The 22,727-nt window shown below is 34.9% G+C and overlaps 1 protein-coding gene and 1 non-coding gene across 3 annotated transcripts; both read left to right on the plus strand.

Annotated features, from left to right (window-relative positions):
* Window positions 1–591: 591 nt before the first annotated feature.
* On the plus strand, window positions 592–4,675 carry LOC107945928 (external alternative NAD(P)H-ubiquinone oxidoreductase B2, mitochondrial). Of its 2 annotated transcripts, XM_041115686.1 has the most exons (11): window positions 592–897; window positions 1,033–1,177; window positions 1,811–2,132; window positions 2,240–2,446; window positions 2,579–2,829; window positions 3,005–3,224; window positions 3,313–3,417; window positions 3,513–3,785; window positions 3,865–3,986; window positions 4,149–4,268; window positions 4,375–4,675. In XM_041115686.1, the coding sequence occupies exons 2-11, from the start codon at window positions 1,089–1,091 to the stop codon at window positions 4,460–4,462; spliced, it is 1,797 nt and encodes a 598-aa protein (XP_040971620.1). In that variant the 5' UTR covers window positions 592–897; window positions 1,033–1,088; the 3' UTR covers window positions 4,463–4,675. The 2 variants fall into 2 exon arrangements, with proteins under 2 accessions (XP_040971620.1, XP_016735585.1); XM_016880096.2 differs by having other exon boundaries at window positions 592–1,177.
* Window positions 4,676–19,456: 14,781 nt separating this feature from the next.
* Window positions 19,457–19,563, plus strand: LOC121230935 (small nucleolar RNA R71). Its single transcript, XR_005929007.1, has one exon. It is a non-coding gene; the product is annotated as a small nucleolar RNA R71 (small nucleolar RNA).
* Window positions 19,564–22,727: the final 3,164 nt, after the last annotated feature.

Below are 22,727 nucleotides of genomic sequence, written 5' to 3' on the forward strand. Positions count from 1 at the left end.
CCTTTCTTTCTTTCTTTTTTTTTCCCGCCTTTAATTTTAGGAAGGCTTCATGATTTTATTTTATTTTGATTTCAGTGATTATTAAAATATTTTTTATTTCTTGATATTTAACACGTTTTATTTATGGTTCAAAGATTAAATTTTAATTTTTATTAAAAATTTAAAATTCTAATTAATTTGTTTTTTTAGTATATGTCATTATCATGAATTTTTAAAATGTCAATATAAGAGTTTTTTTAGACAGCCAATATAAAAAATTTAATTAATTAGAATTTTAAATTTTAAATTTTAAATTTTAAATTTTGAATTTTTAATAAAATAAAACTTTTAGAATAACAAGATTATGATTTGAGTGAATAAAATTTTATATATAAATAATTAATTCTAAAATAAAATGAAGCTTTTAATGAAATAATAAAGACAAAGAAAATTACTGTATTTTAAATTCAAATTCATATTTTTTAAAATTTTACATTATTTTAAATGACAAAAATACCCTTTATTGTTTTATAAAAAGAATTGATTGTTAAAAGGAAATCAATATATTACATATGATTTGTAATTTTTTTTTGGGGGGGGGGTGGGGTTCAAAACCCTAATTAGGTTCAACGGTCTATCCAAGAAAAAAACATGAATCATTGAAAAATCTCTTAAATTAAAGAAAGAGAATAAGAAAAAATAAATTCCGAGGATTGATGGATCCAACGGACACAGGTTTTTCACAGAGACGTAGCGGTCATAATGTAGTGACGGCGGCGCAATTAAGGATCCAGATACTATTTAATATTTAATTCATTAAAATATTTTGACCAAAAATTATATAATAATGATTCCATAAATATAGTAGCACATTGCCGCCTCTGCCTTGCTCTCCAAGTCATTGAAAAAGAAAGCGAGGTAGTAAAGACCTGGAACCATCGTGTGACAACGCCACGAACCTCGCGTTTCTCATCTACTCTTTTTCTTTTTTTTTCTTCTTCTGCCTTTTTGTATTTTTAATACGTAACCGCTTTCTCTGTGATTTTCCTCCAGTTTTCTTGGTTCATATAGGCTAAACAAGTAAAAGAACAGATCTACAGAGCACCAAGATGAGGAACTTCAACTTCTTCGGGAGACTATCCAGGGCTTTTAATGATTATCCTTCTCTTTCTAAGGTCATCGTCGTCTCTACTATCAGGTGCTTTTTTCATTCCTTCTTTCTTTCTTTTTTTCCCCCATTTTTTAAGCATTTTTCTTGTGTTTATAACTTTATATACAAATATTTTATTTGCTTTTTGGTTCTATGAAGTTGTTAAGCATGACCTGAGTGCCTCTTTGTGTTTCTATTTTTTTATTATCATAGATTTAGTTTCTTAATATTGATTTGTGGTTCATGCTGTTTTTTGTTTGTAGATTCTCTCTGCATTTAGATAGGCGATTGTTTTTAGGCCCATCTGATGAATGATGTTTTTTTTTTTTGAGATTTTGAGCTGAAATTTGGAATATTGAAATGCTCTGTCAGAAGTCTGAAGAACAGAGCAAATATGTTTTGAATTATAGGGAGGAAGAGAACTGTCATCTCTGCCTAAAGGCCGGTGTCAGTGAATTATGCACGCTAGGAAAATTGAAGCTTTATTTGCTTCTTTAAAATTGTAAAGGAAATGGGAAAAGATCTAAAAATTTGTCCTGTTTGAATGTATCTGCAAAGTTTAGGAGCTTGAGTGCGTAATTTATTAATTTCTCAAGATTAGTTAAAAACGAACTGTATGTTTGAAACTTTCCATTAAGCATTCTCCTTCAGCTCTAAGTCTATTGCATTTTTTTGGTGCAGTGGTGGGAGCCTTATAGCTTATGCTGAAGCAAACGCATTCAATGGCAGTAAGGGCCATATTGCTCATGCTGATGCGGTGGCATCTAATGATGACCGTCGAATTGCTTCATCTGAACAAGTTCCCAAGAAAAAGAAGGTGGTGCTGCTTGGAACTGGTTGGGGAGGAATGAGTTTCCTGAAGAGCCTGAATAACACTAATTTTGAGGTGCAGGTTGTTTCTCCTCGTAATTTCTTTGTGTTCACCCCATTGCTACCAAGTGTTACATGTGGCAAAGTAGAAGCCCGCAGCATTGTTGAGCCAATTCGCAACATCATCAGAAAGGTAATGTGGATTTGTCAATGAAAATAAGATCTTGTATATTGTGGAAATCAGAAAAAACCAATTCTAAATGAATTCTGATGATGGTTTCCTGTTTCATGCTTGAGCAGAAAAATGTGAACATCAGTTACTCTGAAGCTGAATGCGTAAAAATAGATCCCAATAATAAGAAAATTTACTGTCGCGCTACTATAGACAGCCATTCAAAGGGGGAAGAAGTGTTTGCGGTAGACTATGACTACCTTATTATAGCTGTGGGAGCTCAGGTTAACACCTTTAATACCCCTGGTGTCATGGAAAATTGCCATTTCCTAAAGGTAAGCTCTGTTTCCGTGCTTTATTTAGTATTGGGGAAACATGTGATAGAAACCATTTTCGCTTCTCTTAATACCATTATGTTTGTTTTGTTTTGTTTTCTTTCATTCTAAGCAGCAAGATTCTTTGGGCAGGAAATTGATGATGCTCAGAAGATTCGTAAGAATGTTATTGATTCCTTTGAGAAGGCAAGCTTACCAAATTTAAGTGATGAGGAGAGAAAAAAAATCCTTCACTTTGTTGTTGTTGGCGGTGGCCCAACTGGTGTGGAATTTGCAGCAGAACTTCATGACTTTGTCAATGAGGATGTGGTCAAGCTATATCCAAATGTCCAAGACTTGGTGAAAATAACACTTCTTGAGGCTACAGATCATATTTTGAACATGTAAGAATGTGAATGTCCAAATTCCCTTTAAAGATAAGTAGTCCTATGTTTTCCATCATCATCATTATCCTGATACCTGCTATCACTGAGAACTGAGAAGCTTTAGTGTTTATGTTAAGATATTTATTTCACAATCTGAAGTTATATGAAGCTTTTAAGGCGTTTTTCTTTTCAGGTTTGACAAAAGAATCACAAATTTCGCGGAACAGAAATTTGGAAGAGATGGCATTGATGTGAAATTGGGGTCAATGGTCACCGGCATAAATGAAAATGAAATATCTACAAAAGTTAGAGGTAATGGCGAAAAAACTTCAACGCCATATGGAATGGCTCTCTGGTCAACTGGCATTGGACCTCGTCCTCTCATAAAGGAGTTCATGAAGCAAATTGGTCAGGTAATATATATTTGGTCACTCATACCAATTAGTTTGCACAACTCGTCTAACTATACTCTCTGAGCCACCATGAATTCTGTTGTAAAAGGGTAATAGGCGTGCTTTAGCAACGGATGAATGGCTGCGAGTTGAGGGATTTGGTAACATTTATGCACTTGGCGACTGTGCTACTGTTAACCAGCGGAAAGTCATGGTACCTATTTGTAATGTTTTGCTATTTCTTAATGATTTTTGGTTATTGCTAGTATTGATATTTCTTTGTTCCTTGTAATTTCCAATAAATTTTAGGAAGATATATCAGAAATATTTAGAAAGGCAGACAAGGACAACTCGGGAACACTTACAGTGAAAGAATTTCAAGAGATCATTGATGATATCTGTGAAAGATACCCTCAAGTGGAGCTTTATCTGAAGAACAAGCAGGTGCGTAACATGGTTGATCTTTTGAAGGAAGCCAAAGGGGACGCTGCAAAGGAATCCATGGAGCTGAATATTGAAGAATTTAAATCAGCTCTTTCTGAGGTCGATTCTCAGATGAAGAATCTTCCAGCAACAGCACAGGTAATTATTTTAGTTCATTTAGTGCACAGTGGGACTAAATTAATGCATTTCCAAGGCATTAACCATCCACATGTTTCAGGTTGCAAATCAGCAAGGCGCCTATCTTGCGAAGTGCTTCAACCGTATGGAGGAGTGTGAAAAGAACCCTGAAGGTCCCCCTAGGTTCAGGGGAACAGGTCGTCATCGATTCCATCCCTTCAGGTACAAACTGAACATATTATCAGCGTTTCAGATTTTGAGAGATGAGATCACTCAAACTTTGACAGGGGAAAGCAATCAATATGATAGCTTTAATCTAATGTTTTGATACAACATCCGAGGAAAATTATACCATTGTCATAAATGCGGTTGATGTTTTTACAGGTACAGACACTTGGGACAATTTGCTCCTTTGGGAGGGGAACAAACAGCTGCACAACTTCCAGGTGATTGGGTGTCTATAGGACACAGTGAGCAATGGCTTTGGTATTCTGTCTACGCAAGGTACTAAACCAAGCTTCTTGCTTCTGAATATGAATGAGAGTTAGTTTAGAAATCGATTTGTTGAGGCCGTGTGTCTAAAATATATTCTTGTTTTGTTAAAACACAGCAAGCAAGTCAGTTGGCGCACAAGGGCATTGGTGGTCTCAGACTGGATAAGGCGTTTTATTTTCGGGAGGGATACCAGTGGCATTTAAAAGGTCCCTGGGCAACTTACAAACATTAAGATGTCTACAGTTTGGGATTGAATGCTGTAGAAAAATTTTGGTTTTTCCTTTACCATTTACCAATTCATTCATTTGATAATAATTGCTGCCTTGCTTTGGCGGTTTTGAAATGAATTTTGTTACAAGTTTATACTGGTTTTTGAACTTTATATCTGAGATCCGTGAAAAATATACCTATTTGCATATTGTTATCTCTTCTCCAAGTTCTTATAATTGTGTTTTCCCAAATTGAAATTCATAGGAGGACTAAACCAGCAAGAGAGGTCCCACATTCAAAGCTCTCTACCCTTGTATTTTCCATCTGAAATGGGCTTGTCTTTGTAAATACGACTGGGCTGCTTTAACAATGTGTACATATAATTTCAGATTAAGGTCTGACATCCAAACCGTAAATTAGCATTATAAACATCCCATAGCTCATCATTTTAGTTTTCTTTTTAGTAGGAACTCACTTGGAGGTTTATTCTATTACCTTTGAAGTTAAAATATCGTATAAGTTTTTTCTACTTTTTAGCTCAATTACTATTTTTTATTAAATTTAGATTAATTAGGTCAATAAATATTTAGTGTGTGTATATTTATTTTATTTCAAAATGTTGCAACAAAATAAATAAATATAATAACAATAATAATTAGATTTAAATTTTGAAGTCTGAAATATGAAATGATTAAATTCTTAGACATAAAATTACAGGGACTAAATTCTTAATTTTTGAAAAATACAATGTTATGGTAGATTTAATTGTACTTGGGCCATTAAACTAGTTTTCAATGTCATAAGCATTGTAAGTGATTTTAGAAGTTAATTTTTAACTAGTTTTCAAATAGAGTATTTTAAACTATTGTTGTCAATGAAAATAATAGTCTTCTTAATTTTTAAATAATATACAAATTTTGAGCTATATAAAAAGTTACTACAATCTTAATTTAAAAAAAAATCGATAAAACATGCAACAATTATAATAATAGTTTACGTTAAAAAAAAATCGATAAAACATGCAACAATTATAATAATAGTTTACGATAAGTAGGGAAGATTTTTATACTATTTTAATAAACATATTTAGCAATAGTGATTTAACATTTTACTTTCTTTTCAAAATAGACTCGCAAAATATTTTTCACCTACACTGAACAAATGATAGATAGATAAACAAAAAAATAAATATTTCTAAGTATACTTTCTTCACACAAAATAAACAAAGAAAAATAAAAATAATAATATCATATTACTATATTACCTCATTATCAATTAAAATATTCTTCGATCGCTTTCCAATGTCATTGTTGTTTAGATACAATTCTGTAACACTCCTTACCTGGTCCGGTCATCGAACTCGAGCAGTAAGGTGCTACAACAGACTACAAAACAGTTACACACAATTCATAATTCAAAAATTCAATTAAATATTTAAATAATTACATATATTCAATTATATCATGTATTACAACCAAATTCGGGTTTAATTCGAGCTTACAAAATCTCTAAAATTGATTCGACATCAAACAAGTATCATTTTGAAACTTTTACAAATATATGGGAAATTTTGCAAAAAAAGGGTCACACGGCTGTGTGGAAGGTTGTAATCGTGTGGAATTGGAGTCACACGGTCATGTATCCAGACCATGTAACTCACTGTGATCGTGTGGACCAAAATGTAATTATTCAACAAAAAATCAGACGGTTGTGTGGCTGAGCCATGTAACAAACTTAAGCTGTGAGAAACCAAATGAACATAGCAACAGCTAGTCACATGAGCGTGTGGCTAGCTTGTATAACAAATGAAAATCGTGTGCTATTTATACATGTTATAATTTAGTAGCACACGGTTGTGTCGCTATCCCATGTATGACACACGGCCGTGTGGCCAGACTGTGTGGCACTAAAATGTCATTTAAAGGCCTACTTCATGTTTAACCATGTTCAAACCAAAATCTATATTCATAAGCACATTAATGCCTATTCAAAACCTACATAATTTCAATAGCAAGAGTACTAAATAGAAATTTTTATAGCACATTCATTCAAGATACCAATATGCCTCAAATTGCACCCCAAAACAATTAACCCTACAAGATATGCACTAAACTTACCTAAAGTTCAAGTTTGACACAAACATTCCAACCATTTCATTACAACTAATTATTTACCAAATTGTCACTTATCCATCATTTAAGCTATAAAACATACATACCTATTCCACTCATCAAGAACGCCATCCAATATGCATATTCAAATCATTGATATATGAACATTCGATGTTTATTATGAAATCAACATTTCCCTTACCTATTCATGGTAATATTACCATACTATTTACTTAACCATTTCACTAATAATCATCACTCAATATACCACATTTAACTACTAATTTGCATTGTACCTATTTCATCTTTAAATACATCCTACATGTTTATAATCACATAATCCACACCTCTAATGGTTAACTTTTACATATGCACCAACTAGGCCAAAACATCAACATTTATCCATGTAGCAATAACACATACATGTCTAATCCATTCAACAAGAGTACTAATAGCTAAGATCATTGCAAACATATATATACACATGAAACTACCAAATGCCACAATCTCATCTAAGTATAACATTGACACCAAAAGACTCCCTTAGGTACATGTCATTAACTAAAAAAAAATCACTGACTTGTTGAGTCTGGGATTGTAGCTGGATGCTGATATCAACAAGCGTACAAGATCAAAACCTAACTTGTGCACAAAAAACAAAATTGTATGCTAAGTATAACTCAGTGGTATTTTTATAATCCGAATAATCAATAATAATATAGATCATACCAAAGCAAGGATTAAATATCATAAGATGCATATGCCTTTTTAAATGATCTTGTACTATTTCATAATTTCTCAAACATTATTCATCATTTGATAGGTTTATCTCGTAATTGCTATTTCAACGTTATAATATCTCATTTCTCTTTCAATTTTGAACTTTTTATATCAAGTAATAACATCCATTTTAATACCAAATCCTTTCACTATACATTTATTCTATTTTTACAATTTAACTCCCTATTAACTTGACTCAAACTCGGATGGACACACGAATCCAAAAATAATACCAGTTTGGCACACAGTGCCTATCGGATAAATCCAAAAACATTAAGTTATACCCTACGCTGGTCGGTATAATTGTCAAATAGATGTGCCTAGCATTGGTCGGTATAACCGACAAATGGGTGTGCCCAACACTTCCTTACACGTAGTCGTATGACCTTGAACTTTTCTTATCCTATGGCATGCTAATTATATCTGACCCTGCCCAAACAGTTAATAGAGTACACCAATATCTCAATTGAAATTATAATTTCATCATCAAATTATTAATTTACACAAATGGCAACATAATTCATCACAATGTAAATTCAATGTAACACCTCTTAGCCCATTAGGAACACCTAACCAGATAGACCGCCCAACAGATTAAGGTATTATCAGCGGAGTTAAACTTAAAATTTTAACTAAACAGTTATGAACATTTCTTTTATTTGAAACTATTATTTTCCTTTCATTTTGTAACACATTTATTTAAAGAAATCACTAGGAATTATAAAAGGCAATCAATTAACTATCCACTGCCCAATTATGGTGAATATATATGATAAAAGTTCATAGGTGTTTACTTTTAGAGTACTGGGAAATTCTTTTTAAAAATGGAACAATACAAACGACGAAGTTAATTACATAAGTTGAATACAAAAAAAATATAAACGCCATATTCCAAATAGCCATGTATGATACAAAAATAACTAAACAATGTAATTAACTACTACCAAATACAACTACTACCATTAATCAGTCTTGTTAGTTGTGAAACGTTGCCAACTAAACAAGTTGTCATCAAGCTAACTAAACAAGTCATTCAGCTATCTAAACAAGCTAACTAAACAAGTCATTCAATTACCTAAACACATCAAGCTGTCATCTATAGTACTCTAGTTCAACTCCAACTAGGTATCAACTAAACTCTAACGGCGTTCATAGAGCCATCGTTTTCATGCCAAAACACAGAAAACAAGTCTATCGATCCGTGAATTAACAAGTTAACCCACAATATCGGGGTTGGAAGATGGTCTCACAAAGGAGTCTGCCAAATCCTAGAGTCTACCAAATGACAAATTTGAGCGAGGCGTTCCTCTATTGGGTTTACTGTCGAATCCTCGCAATACGCCTCCCAAACATTTAATGAACAAATCACCAATCTATTCCTTTTTCTACCCTTGGATTAATAGAATATATGCCAAACAGTATGTCGATTCAATTTACGTCGAGCGGGCTGTTATATTCAATTTCACATTTGTCTTGATGGTCGTGAAACTAACTAAAAATTCAACTTAAGGCAAGCGCACCTATCGAACAGAAGTATAGTTATGGTGATACCAGAAATATCGTATCCACGAGAACTAAAAGTACTAGTAATTACTATCTTATTATTATCTAGCCTAAAAATTTAAGAGAATGTTTTTAAACTAAACTAATTATCTAATTAACTGCGATTACGACAGAGATGAAAGTTGGAAAAATACTTTAAGGAAACCAATGGAGAAGACAATACCCAAGGAAGAATCCACCTAGACTTCACTTGTTACCTTTGACTTAGACGATTTATTCACTTGACTTATTCCGTAGAAATCCCTGATTTATGTTAATATCATTTTCGAGAATAAAAACAACTAAGTTGATTAATTTAAATTTCTTTCTAATTAAAACCCTTATTGTCGCATTATCTCGATCTATGGATTTCCTTATTAGATTTGACTCTAAACCGACAGATTTATGTCGTCCTATCTCTAGGATTGCATGCAACTCCGCTTAATTATGAATGATCTACTCTTAAACAGGGACTTTTCCTCCATTGAATAAGCACATCAAAAACCTGAATTAATATCCTAGAATATTAAAGCAAGGATTAAAATTCACAATTAAGAATAAGAACAAATATTTATCATATAAATCAAAGAGTAATGAGATTCGTCTTAGGTTTCATCTCCCTTAGGTATTTAGGGAGTTTAGTTCATAATAATAATGGAAAACATCTCAAAGTTTGGAGAACAACAAAACATAAAGAAACCCAAAGAACTTCTAGGAAATTGGATGGAAATCTTCAGACTTGATGTAGATCCTGGCTCCAAGGTGATTCCGATTGCTGTTCTTGAGTATTTTCTGCCTCCAACTCTGTGTGTCCCCTTCAATCCTCTTCTAGGATGTTTTTATAGGCTTTAGAATGCTTTCAAACCCTCAAAAGTGCCCTTTTCTGAGTAGAACTAGACTTGGGCTCGACAAGGACACGGTCGTGTGCCATGCCCGTGTGAAGGTGCTCAGGTCGTGTGTAATTCAGACTTAGATTAGTGTCAACACGGTCATGACACACGGGCGTATGGTCTACCCGTGTGTCACATACGGGCATGTGGATAACCCGGGTAGAAGTGCCTAGGCCGTGTGCAACACTGATTTAGGCCCAATTTGTCCGTTTTTGGCTCGTTTCTTGCTCTTTTTGCTATCCTAAGCTCTCCTGAGCATAAAACATGAAATTAAAGTATTAGGAGCATCGAATTCAATAAAACCAAGGAAAAAATCATCCATAAATATGTTAAACATGAGGTAAAAATATGTATATATTATGGTTTATCAAATATCCCCACACTTAAGCATTTGCTTGTCCTCAAGTAAAATCCTCAACTCACAATTAAAATAAGTTCTTCTCAACTTATAATTGTCACTAATAATGTTCGAAATAATCCACAAGTAATCATACGTTAAGAGCTTAACTATAAGAACATTAAAGTTTCAAACAGTCCAAATTGAGCATTTCAATTATAAAATCATAGGTATCTCTATTTATCTAGGTGATCACCTTTAATTCCAAATTGACAAGGTTGACATCCTCACTAATGATTCACTCAAATCACTCAAGGTGTTTAGGGTTCAATAATTAAGCACTCAATAGTCAAACATGGAAAGTTATCACCATAGGCTTGCATGAAAATCAAATTTCCACCACTATAATGAAATGATACACAAATCAAAAGGTTTTTAACAAGGTTGTAATGAGACTTAGGTTAAAAGTGTGGACAAGGATGAAAAAGAGGGTTAGAATCGAGATTAATTTAAATAAATTACCAAACTTAGAAGAGTGAGGCTAAGTGCTGAGTAACAAGAAAGTGCTAGAATTTGGACTATCTAAAGCAAATGATGTGAGCTTTTTTTTCTTAATATAACAACTTTAACTCATCCAAGCTCTTTAGAACAATATGTAACTGTATGAATATAAATATACATTCTTTTTTTTTAAGAATAAGAACAAATAGAAAAAATAGACGATACATAATAAGAAATGTTTCAGCAATTGGAATGAACGAAAAAGAAATAGGTAACTAGTCAAATTAAATCTCGATAAAAAGGGAGTCAATAAAAAGGTAAAAATTCTTAACGAATCAAAAAGGGTTAAATTATGGGTTAATATTAAGGGAAAAATTGAAGAAATAATAATTAAGGCTCAAAGGGGTCACTAGGGGTCAATTATGTGGGTAGACTTTTTATGGGGTAAATGGGTTTAAAACCTAAGTGCCTTTATCATTTTCGTATATCAAATCAAAGGTGTGTCTCGTCATGTATAATCAATGCAAGTTCTAGAATAACAAATCAATGTTGACACACTCATAACAAATAAAATTAGTGAGCAAGAAAGATATATTCTCTAAAAGGCTCAAAATCTCATGAAAATTATGGGTATTAATGTCAATCTTGTAAATTTAAAACTTCAAGATAATACCTCAATTCAGGGAAACAACCTAGAAATTTTATTTCTCAAAAGTCAACTCATCATGCTTAATTCCCTAACGTCTTAAAGTTTAAACAATTAATGCACAATTACCTATGGTTTATTTCAAAACATATTAATAAAAATCATAGATCAATCAGAATTTACTTTAATAATGATATAAGAAAATTATTTAAGAACAAGATAAAAATTCAGGGATTTTCTGATAATCACATAAATAACCTCCCACACTTAAGGTGTACATTTTCCTCAATGTACAGAGATAGATAATAGCAATATAAGCATAAGATTAGAAGAGAGGGAGAGAATCGACATGCCCTGAATTTAGATGTAATCCTTGAAAGAGCGAACACAAGTTTAGAAGCATTGGAAGTGATGTGTATGTGACATGTAAATAGAGGTGAAGGTGGTGGTAGAGATTGGGTTCCACAATCACAGTGCCTAGCGAAGAGGTTATCGTGGTGGTCGGTGTCGTGGATGATTGTATGTGTATGCCTTAGTAGTACTCATCGACTAAACCTTTTGAAACTGCGATGCCATCGATAATATAAAGGGATTTATATGTAGATGGTTGTTAGGGTTAGTAATACTGAAATAACTAGATAAAATAAAATTTAAATTATACTAATAAAAGTCTTGTAAGTAATTGATAATGAAAGTGCAAAAGAAATGCCAAAATAAAGATAAAAAAAATTAAAAATTAGATGGACTTAATAGTCCTCGTCGACAGCTGGATCGTGAGGTTGTGGTGCTGGAGGCGAGATGTGAAAATGTTGGCAGATTTGTTGTAGCGTCGCCTCGATGCTGTCGAATCGCTGAGTGCAATACTGCTTAAAGCGATGAAGGTGGTCAGAAACTTCAGATATTGAAGCAGCCGCATGAACTGGTCAGTGACTCGGTGGTGGAGGTGATGGTGGGTCCTCTTGAAATGAAGGGATATCATCAGGAATATCCTCGGGGTCATCCTCATCGGTAGTTCGTACAAGTTAGTACTGAGGAGGGTCGAACCCATGACGACGCTCAATCATTCGCATATAGAGCATACCTTGGATGCCCTGTGGGGACATCTGGCCAATAAGAGTGAGTGAGGAAGACTGCGCTGCTATATTCAGGAGCCCAAAATATTGTGCTAAACAAGTCACGTATGGGTCGATACTGATGAATCCCTTTCGATATCATTTTGTCTGGTGGCGAAAAGCAAGGGCAACAAAGTATGCGAGATCAAAAGTATGCCCATGGCTCATGCTCCACAGGAAATATGCGTCGTGAGTGTTGACGACGCTAGTGCTCTCTCGCCTCCCCATTAATGTGTGTGCCAAAATGGCGTGCAGATAGCGCAGAGCTGGAGGTAGAGCCGATGCCTTTGAAATGCTAGGATCATAAATGCCTGTAGCAGGGTGGAGGTCAACCCAACACGATGCAGGTGAACGATGTATGTGGCGATGGAGGTGGGGGAAATGGTCGGTCTCCATAAACTTGTCGGTATAGAATCCCAAGGCAGCTCCAAATTTGGGGACACTCAACTGTCGTATGAGGCCGCTAAGGCAGAATTGAACAATTCCTGGGTCGTCGTGTTTCGCCATCACTGTCTGTAACTGGAAAGTCGAGCCAAGTTCCAAGGTGAATTCCAAATATGCCGGCTCAACGATATCAAAGAATCAGTCCCACGGAGCTGTGGTAAGGAGGGCCCGAATCAAATCGGCTAGGTGGACATTCTCTCCTGCGGCCTAATCGATGCAACGCTTCCACACTTAGGGGTCGGGTACGTAGAATTTGAAATAGTTCTTCTTGGAGCCCTAGTGGGAATGGAAGAATGGGGAGAAAGATATCGCTCCTTTTCGTTTCTTCGAGGTGGGAATCGCGGCTTTCTTGCCTTTTGGGTTATCATGATGTCTGCAAGGAAAAGACTTAAGTTATCAATAAAAATCCCCACATCTACAAGCAAAATCTGAGTAGTCCAAAATAATAATAACTTGCTCGTAAGATAATATGGACAAAAGTTCAAGCATACTAAAATCAAGTGGTGATATTGCATATGAATCAAAGGGAAAAATGGTTATTACTGAATAAAAGATGAAAATAGTATTAAGGCTAAACAAAGCCAATTCTAAAAAACAAATCAAGTTATAGTGGATAATACCAAAAATAGTGCGTAATATAAAAAAATGACTAAGAATTGTCCTAAACTAATAAGCATGAGAGTATTATAAAGAGGAATAACTAAATAAGCAGAGATATTGAAATATGATAAAGAACTATTGTTAATACTAATTATGTGGGAAAATCATTAGTAGTAGAATCGAATTAAACAAGACTAAATCCAGAAATAGCATAAAAAAGTAAAAGAAATGAAAAAAAATGGAGTGAAAAGAGGGGAAAATGACTGATGAATGACGGTTGTGCTTGACGGGGCTTGGGGTATACGCGGTATGGACTGGTTGGAGGATGAGTGTGTGTGGAGAGGGTGAAAGGAAATGAGAAGTGGAGTTGTGGGTGAAGGGAAAGGGGTTTGAATAGTAAAAATAGGAGAAAAAAGGAAAGAAAGATGAAGAAAAAGAAAGGAGAAAAAAGGGTGGCTAGGGGAAAAAGATGATGAATAGTAAAAGGGATGGCAAAAAAATTTAAGGTTAGGAGTAATTAAAAGGGGGCCACGATCGTGTAAGCTTCACCTTGGGCCACAGGCCATGGCCTACGCCCGTGTGGTAGTCTCTCAGCCTGTGTTTTTCGTGAAATTATAGTCAGGCTCTCACACGGGCCCTTCAGCACGCTGTGTCCTCAGGCCATGTGGTGCGTACGGCCATGTCGCATGGTCGTGTGCACTATCGTTCACTTCTCCCACGCCCGTGTTAGGTTCACCACGCCTATGTTCATTGCTTATACTTATGGTTTAATGTTTCAAGTTAGTATCGCACGCGGCCTTTGGACACGCCCGTGTCCCTAAGCCGTGTGACCCACATGGCTATATTGCATGGCTATGTGGTTCTCCCTTCGTTTCTCCCACGCCCGTGTCAATTAGTCAGGATTGTGCACAGCGCTACAGCACGACCATGGCCTACACCCGTGTTCTATCTTAACTTCATTTATCGTTTCGATTTTTTTGGGAAGTTTTTCCACGGCCTCGAACACTCCCGTTGTGCTGGCCGTGTGTCTCCCATGATCACCTCGCACGGCCATGGTGATTTATTGTAGGTCGTATCTCTGCTGAATTTTTGTGGAAATTAAGATCCAGTTTTACCTCGGTCTGGGATACGCCAGTGTCCCTTATCCGTAGGGATCCCACGGCCAAAAGCACGCCCGTGTGCTAGGCCGTGTGTGCCGAAAATACCTGCAAGCAAACTAAGTTATTTAGTGGGGTTAGTACTCAGGTTGCCTCCCGAGAAGCGCTTATTTAAGTCTAAGCTCAACTTTACCTGATAGGAATGTTTATTCAGGTTCGTGGAGCCGAAGCTCCTCTCCTTTGTCTTTGAACTCCTCACCGTTATAGAGTTTAAGTCAATGTCCATTTACCTTGAAAGTGCCTTGAATCGGGTGACTTACCTCTAGTGTGCCATATGGAAAGATGGTTTGGATGACGAAAGGACCTGACCATCGTGATTTAAGCTCCCTAGGGAATAATTTGAGCCTTGAGTTGTATAACAAGACAAGATCTCCAATTTCAAATTGTTTGTTTTGCTTTAAACGAGCATCATGGCGACGCTTGGTTGCTTCATTGTATATTCATGAATTCTCGTAGGCATTGGCTCGCCATTCATCTAACTCGTTTAGCTGCATAAATCTCCTTTCACTTGCAAGTTTGGATCAAAGTTTAGAAATTTTATAGCTTAGAATGTTTTATATTCTAATTCAAACGGTAAATGGCAACTCTTCCCATAAACAAGTCTGTAAGGGGATGTTCCTATGGGTGTCTTAAAAGCGGTTCTATAGGCCCATAAAACATCATCTATTTTCTTTGCCAATCTTTCCTATTTGACTCTACAGTTTTTTCTAGAATGCATTTAAGTTCTCGATTAGCGACTTCGACTTGTCCACTAGTTTGAGGATGGTAAGGGGTAGCAGTTCTATGGTGAACTCCATATTTCTTAAGGGTTTTATCAAATTGAGTATTACAGAAATGAGTGCCCCTATCACTGATTATTACTCTAGGTGTTCCAAATCGAGAGAAAAGTTTCTTAAGGAACTTTACCACTACTCTAGCATCATTAGTAGGTAAGGCTTGGGCTTCCACCCATTTAGACATATAATCAACGGGTACTAATATGTATTTATTCCCAGATGAGCTGGGGAATGGACCCATGAAATCAATACCCCATACATCAAATATTTCACGTGAGAGCATGTACGTTTGGGGAATTTTATCACGTTTAGAGATATTACCTATTTGTTGGCATTTATCGCAAGTAGCAACAAACCTGTTGGTGTCTTTGAATAGTGCAGGCCAATAAAAACCTAATTCGAGCATTTTATGTGCGGTCTTAGTTCTACTGTAATGTCCCCCAGTCGATTCTGAGTGGTAATGCTCCAAAATTTTAATCGCTTTTGTTTTTGTAACGCATCTTCAAATTACATGATCTGCACATATACGAAAAGGAAAAGGTTCTTCCCAAAAATAGTTTTTCACATCAGTAAAGAATCGCTTCTTTTGCTGATCTGTCAACCCTTTTGGTGTAATGTTAGCGGCTAAATAATTCACAATGTCTACAAACCAAGGTTCCTCAGAGTCAAAGATAGCAAAATGTTATTCTTTAGGGAATGAGTCATTTATTTCATGTTCGTTCAATTCACTGAGATGTGGGTTCTCTAATCTAGATAGATGATTTGCTGCAAGATTTTTTGCTCTTTTCTTATCTTGAATTTCTAAATCAAATTCTTGCAACAATAAAATCCATCTTATTAGTTGAGGTTTTGCATTTGTTTTAGTAAGGAGGTATCGAAGAACTAAATGGTCAGTGTAACCGACAACTTTAGATAATATTAAATAGGGTCTAAATTTATCGAATGCAAAAACCATAGCCAATAATTCTTTCTTAGTCATCGTATAATTTTGTTGTGCAGCTATCAATGTTTTGCTAGCATAATAAATTGATTGAAAGTGCTTGTCTTTTTGCTGTCCAAGAACCACTCCTACTGCAAAATCACTCGCATAACACATTAGTTCAAAAGGTAGATTCCAATCAGGTGCAACTTCAATTTGAGTGTTAATTAATTTATCATTAAGAGTATTGAAAGCTTCTAAACAATCCCGACTAAAATTGAAAGGTACAACTTTCTCTAGCAAATTCGTTAAAGGCTTAGCTATTTTAGAAAAGTATTTAATATATCGTCTATAAAATCCAGCATGACTTAAAAAATTGTGAATAGTTTTAACTGAATTAGGGAGGAGGTAGTTTCTCAATAGTTTCAACCTTTTTTTTATCAACCTCAATTCCCTTGCTAGAAATTTTGTGGCCTAACACAATCCCTTCACGAACCATGAAGTGACATTTTTCCCAATTCAGTACAAGATTAGTTTCCTTACATCTAGTTAGAACTCTTTTTAAATTTTTAAGGCAGAGATGGAAAGAGTTACCGAATACCGAGAAGTCATCCATGAATACCTCCATAATGTCTTCCACGAGTTCATTAAAAATAGCCAACATGTATCGCTGAAAAGTAGCAGGAGCATTACATAATCCAAAAGGCATTCGTCGATAAGCAAACGTACCGTATGGATATGTGAATGTCATTTTCTCTTGATCCTTAGGAGCTATTGGGATTTGGAAATAACCGTAGAGTCCATCTAGGAAGCAATAATACATATGTCCAGATAACCTTTCGAACATCTTATCGATGAATGGTAGGGGAAAGTGATCTTTTCTTGTGGCATCGTTCAATTTCCTATAGTCAATGCAAACTCTCCATCCTGTGACTATTCGTGTTGTAATTAATTCGTTCTTCTTATTGGCCACGACAATCATGCCTCCTTTCTTAGAAACAACCTGCACAGGACTCACCCAGGAACTATCAGAAATAGGATAAATAATTCCAGCATCTAGAAGTTTAATTACCTCAGCTTTTACAACTTCTTTCATGTTAGGATTCAACCATCTTTGTGCTTGCACATAGGGTTTGAATTCATCTTCCATTAAGATTTTATATGTGCAAAAAAAAGGGTTAATCCCTCTTATGTCAGAAATCTTCCAAGCGATAGCTCTTTTATGCTCCTTTAAAACTTTGAGTAACTCATCCTTTTCGGTTGGCTGTAAAGCTGAAGCAATAATTACTGGTAATGTAGAATTATCTCTAAGAAACGCGTATTCCAAGTGATCTGGTAATTGCTTTAATTCCAATTTAGGCGGTTCTTCAACAGAGGGTTTTAATTTTAATTCATTGTTTACCTCAATACCCTCGTAGTTCTTCTATCTCAATAAAGGTTCATTGGAATTTAGTTCTGTTATTAGCTTACCTATCTCAGAATCAACATCATTTACCTCCTCTTCTTAGATAAGACACAGTTCCAACGTGTCCTTATGTATGATTTCCTGCAAAGAGTCTTGAGTAGCATGATCAATAGAGTTAATAAAATAACATGAGTCATCCTGTTCCCTAGAAAATCTCATAGCATCATAAATTTTGAAAATAATCTCTTCGTCACCTACTCTAAGCACAAGTTTACCATCACCCATGTCAATAACAGCCCTAACAGTGGCTAAAAATGGACGACCTAAAATTAAAGGCACCTCGACATCCTCATCCATGTCAAGCACAACAAAATCAACAAGGAATATAAATTTATCTACTTTTACAAGTACGTCCTCTATAATACCCTTAGGATATTTAACAGATCAATCAGCTAGTACGTCCTTTATAATACCCCTAGGATATTTAACAGATCAATTAGCTAGTTGAATACTCATCCTAGTGGGTTTTGGTTCCTCAAGTCCAAGTTGTTTAAACATTTTATATGGCATCAAATTAATGCTAGCGCCTAAATCAGCTAGTGCATTCTCAACATTCAAACTACTAATTAAGGAGGGAATAGTAAAACTTCCTGGATCTTTTAGTTTGGTTGGCAGTCTGTTTTGGAGTATGGCCGAGCATTCCTCGTTGAGTTCCACTGTAGATAAATCCTCAAACTTCTTTTTATTTGTTAGAAGCTCATTTAAAAATTTTGCATATGTAGGTATCTGCGAGATAGCTTCAACAAAAGGTAAATTAATATGCAATTGTTTAAAAAGTTTGAGAAATTTACCGAATTGTGCATCCATGCGGTCTTTTTTCAACTTCGCTGGGTATGGGATTAGCGGTTTATATTCCCTCAACACTGGTTTTTCATTATCTTCGGGTTTTTCCTTCTCACCTTCTTTTTTATTAGCTTCGGGTTGCAGCTTCTTTACAGATTCAACTAGCACCTTCCCACTCCTTAATGTAACTGCTTTCACATGCTTTTTTGGGTTGGGCTCAGTATTGCTAGGTAGGCTCCCTGGTGATCTCTCTGAAATCAGTTTGGCCAACTGTCCAATTTGACTCTCGAGTCATTGAATTGATGCTTGCTGATTTTTAAGTGCGGTTTCAGTATTCTAAAAACGAGTTTCCACTACTGAGATAAATTTTGTCATCATGTTTTCAAGGTTTAGCTTTTTCTCTGGTTGGTACGGTTGTTGTTGGAAGCCTGGAGGGGATGGTGGTCTTTGATTTCCTTGGCCTCCCCATGAAAAATTTGGGTGGTTCCTCCAACCTGCATTGTAAGTGCTATTATAAGGATTATTTTGAGGTCGAGGATTATTACCCATATAGTTCATTTGCTCATTCTCTATGGTAGGGCAGTAGGATGGATAATCTAAATTGCTCGTTCCTTCTCCACTTGCATCGTACTACATTACTAGATGAACCTGTGAGGAGCTAAGTAAACCATTAATTTTTCTATTCAAAAGTTGTACCTGATTAGAGAGCATAGTGACCGAATCGATGTTAGAAACGTTGGCTGCTTTTGTTGGCTTTGTCCTCATGACTTGCCACTGATAATTATTCAGTGACATCTCTTCTATAAACTCATAAGCCTCTTTAGGTGTCTTATTATTAATAGTCCCACCAGTAGCTGATCAATCATTTGTCTAGTCGAGGGATTCAAACCGTTGTGGAAAGTTTGAACTTGTAGCCAAAGGGGTAAACCATGGTGAGGGCACCTTCTCAATAAGTCCTTGTATCTCTCTCATGCATCATAAAGTGTTTCTAAATCCATCTGCACAAAAGAAGAAATATCATTCCTTAATTTAGCCGTTTTAGCTGGTCGAAAATATTTTAGTAAAATTTTTTCGGTCATTTGTTCCCAAGTTGTAATTGACTCTCGTGGTAACGAGTTCAACCACTGTTTATCTTTGTTCCTCAATAAGAATGGAAACAACCGAAGGCGAATGACATCGTCAGAAACGCCATTGATCTTAAAAGTGTCATAGAATTCCAGAAATTTTGTTAAATGAGTGTTTGGATCCTCGTCCTACAAACCATCAAACTGAACAAACTGCTGTATCATTTGAATTGTGTTAGGTTTCAGTTCAAAATTATTTGCAGCAACAATAGACCTAACTATACTCGATTCAGTTCCTGTTAATGTAGGTTTAGCATAATCATACATAGTACGAGGAGCAGGATTCTGTTTTACTGGGTTTCCAGCAATCACAGGAGGTAGCGGATTATTTTGATTATCAGCCATCTCCTCGGTTGTGGTTTGAATATCGTCTTCAAACTAACTAAAAATAAAAAAATGGCTAAAGTAATAAAAATTAATTGTTCCTAATATCTTAGTCCCCGGCAACGGCGCCAAAAACTTGATGGTCTTCAAACTAACTAAAAATTCGACTTAAGGCAAGCGCACCTATCGAACAGTAGTATAGTTATGGTGAGACCGCAAATATCGTATCCACGAGAACTAAAAGTACTAGTAATTACTATCTTATTATTATCTAGCCTAAAAATTTAAGAGAATGTTTTTAAACTAAACTAATTATCTAATTAACTGCGATTACGATAGAGATGAAAGTTGGAAAAATACTTTAAGAAAACCAATGGAGAAGACAATACCCAAGGAAGAATCCACCTAGACTTCACTTGTTACCTTTGACTTAGACGATTTATTCACTTGACTTATTCCGTAGAAATCCCTGATTTATGTTAATATCATTTTCGAGAATAAAAACAACTAAGTTGATTAATTTAAATTTCTTTCTAATTAAAACCCTTATTGTCGCATTAACTAAATCTATGGATTCCCTTATTAGATTTTACTCTAAACCGGCAGATTTATGTCGTCCTATCTCTAGGATTGCATGCAACTCCACTTAATTATGAATGATCTACTCTTAAACAGGGACTTTTTCTCCACTGAATAAGCACATCAAAAACCTGAATTAATATCCTGGAATATTAAAGCAAGGATTAAAATTCACAATTAAGAATAAGAACAAATATTTATCATATAAATCAAAGAGTAATGAGATTCGTCTTAGGTTTCATCTCCCTTAGGTATTTAGGGAGTTTAGTTCATAATAATAATTGAAAACATCTCAAAGTTTGGAGGACAACAAAACATAAAGAAACCCAAAGAACTTCTAGGAAATTGGATGGAAATCTTCAGTCTTGATGTAGATCCTGGCTCCAAGGTGATTCCGGTGGCTGTTCTTGAGTATTTTCTGCCTCCAACTCTGTGTGTCCCCTTTAATCCTCTTCTAGGATGTTTTGTTAGGCTTTAGAATACTTTCAAACCCTCAAAAGTGCCCTTTTTCGAGTAGAAGTAGACTTGGGCTCGACAGGGATAGGGTCGTGTGCCATGCCCGTGTGAAGGTGCTTAGGCCATGTGCAATTCTGACTTGGATTAGTGTCGACACGGTCATGACACATGGGCGTGTGGATAACTCGTGTGGAAGTTCCTAGGCCGTGTGCAACACTGATTTAGGTTCACTTTGTCCGTTTTTGGCTCGTTTCTTGCTCTTTTTGCTATCCTAAGAGCATCGAATTCAATAAAACCAAGGAAAAAATCATCCATAAATATGTTAAGCATGAGGTAAAAATATGTGTATATTACGGTTTATCATGTATCAATTTACAATATTTTCCAAACTAATCGATTTAGTCTTTATCGTAACAACCAATTCAAATTAGATCTTTTTAGCATATACATCTCACCTTATGATCTTACCATATAATACAGTTCAAAATAGAAGCAATCGAAGTAGTTTTGAATTATAGAAACACAAATCGTAAACTCCGAGCTATTCGTTGATGGCTTTGTATTTTCCTTTCTTTTTTGAGGAATCTGGGTCGAAGTTAGATATGGATTAACATAAACACAAAAATTCATCAATAGACTACAAATTTGCACTCAATTGCAAATTTAGAAAAATTTTATATTTTATTCAATTTAGTCCCTAAAACTGAAACTAACATAACTTTTAATCTAGAACTCATATTATCAAATCGTTTTCACTATAATCCTTCTAGGACTTTCTTTTTTTCATTTCTAACACAAAACTTTCTAAATTTTTGCATTTTAGTCCCTATTAACAAAACCATCAATTGGCTTTACAAATTAGTCCTTTTCACTTCTACACTTAAAATCTATCAATTTAGTACCTAAAACTTCAAGAAACTACCAAATGACATCTTCCACAAACTTTAACAGTTTCAAAAATTAACACATAGGTCAACTAGATTAAGTGCCTGGAAGTTCAAAAACATAAAAATTACAATAAAATGATTAAATTGAATTAACCAATTGAAGCTCCAAGTTTGAAGACCTAAGGACAAACTTATTCTCCCTAATAGTGGAGATTTGGGGCATGAAGATGAATAAGAGAAAGTAATTTCCCTTTCTTTCCACTAAAACTAACATATATCTTAAATTTTACTTATTAAAATTTTAACTAAAAAGCCTTTATAATTTAAAACATCACCCACTAGCCATCACCATCTACAGTCAAAATTATAGTGGTTTAATTACCATATAAGTTCTTTGACTAAACTCTAATTAAAGTTCACATTATCAATTAGACTTTTACAACTTTTATAATGTAGTCCCTAATCATTAATTAATCACTAATTCGATAAAATTACCTATCCAAAAATTAATTCATTTAAAAAATAACTCCATAATTATTAAATAAAATATTCACAGTCTTAGTTTACAGGAATGTGGTCCTGAAACCGTATTTTTCCAACACCACTAACTTTCAAGCCATTACAAATTCGACATTGCCTCTTCAGAAAACCATTGCTTTAACGCTCAATTCTTTTTTTTATATAATTCTAACTTATTAATGCTAACAATCTACGATAATTTTTCTTAAATGCTACCTGATTGAATATGCTTAATTACTCAATTCTATTTATAAAGCTAAACTTAAATTTTAATTGGTATATATTAATTAAATGATAATTAAGATA

Source organism: Gossypium hirsutum, chromosome A06 (assembly GCF_007990345.1).
Source record: "Gossypium hirsutum isolate 1008001.06 chromosome A06, Gossypium_hirsutum_v2.1, whole genome shotgun sequence".
NCBI lineage: Eukaryota > Viridiplantae > Streptophyta > Magnoliopsida > Malvales > Malvaceae > Gossypium > Gossypium hirsutum.

Coding starts and splice junctions, on each gene's coding strand:
- LOC107945928 (XM_016880096.2), top strand. CDS start 1,089: ATGAGGAACTTCAACTTCTTCGGGAGACTATCCAGGGCTTTTAATGAT. Junction 2,830..3,004: donor ACAGATCATATTTTGAACAT/GTAAGAATGTGA, acceptor TTTTCTTTTCAG/GTTTGACAAAAGAATCACAA. Junction 3,786..3,864: donor ATCTTCCAGCAACAGCACAG/GTAATTATTTTA, acceptor CACATGTTTCAG/GTTGCAAATCAGCAAGGCGC.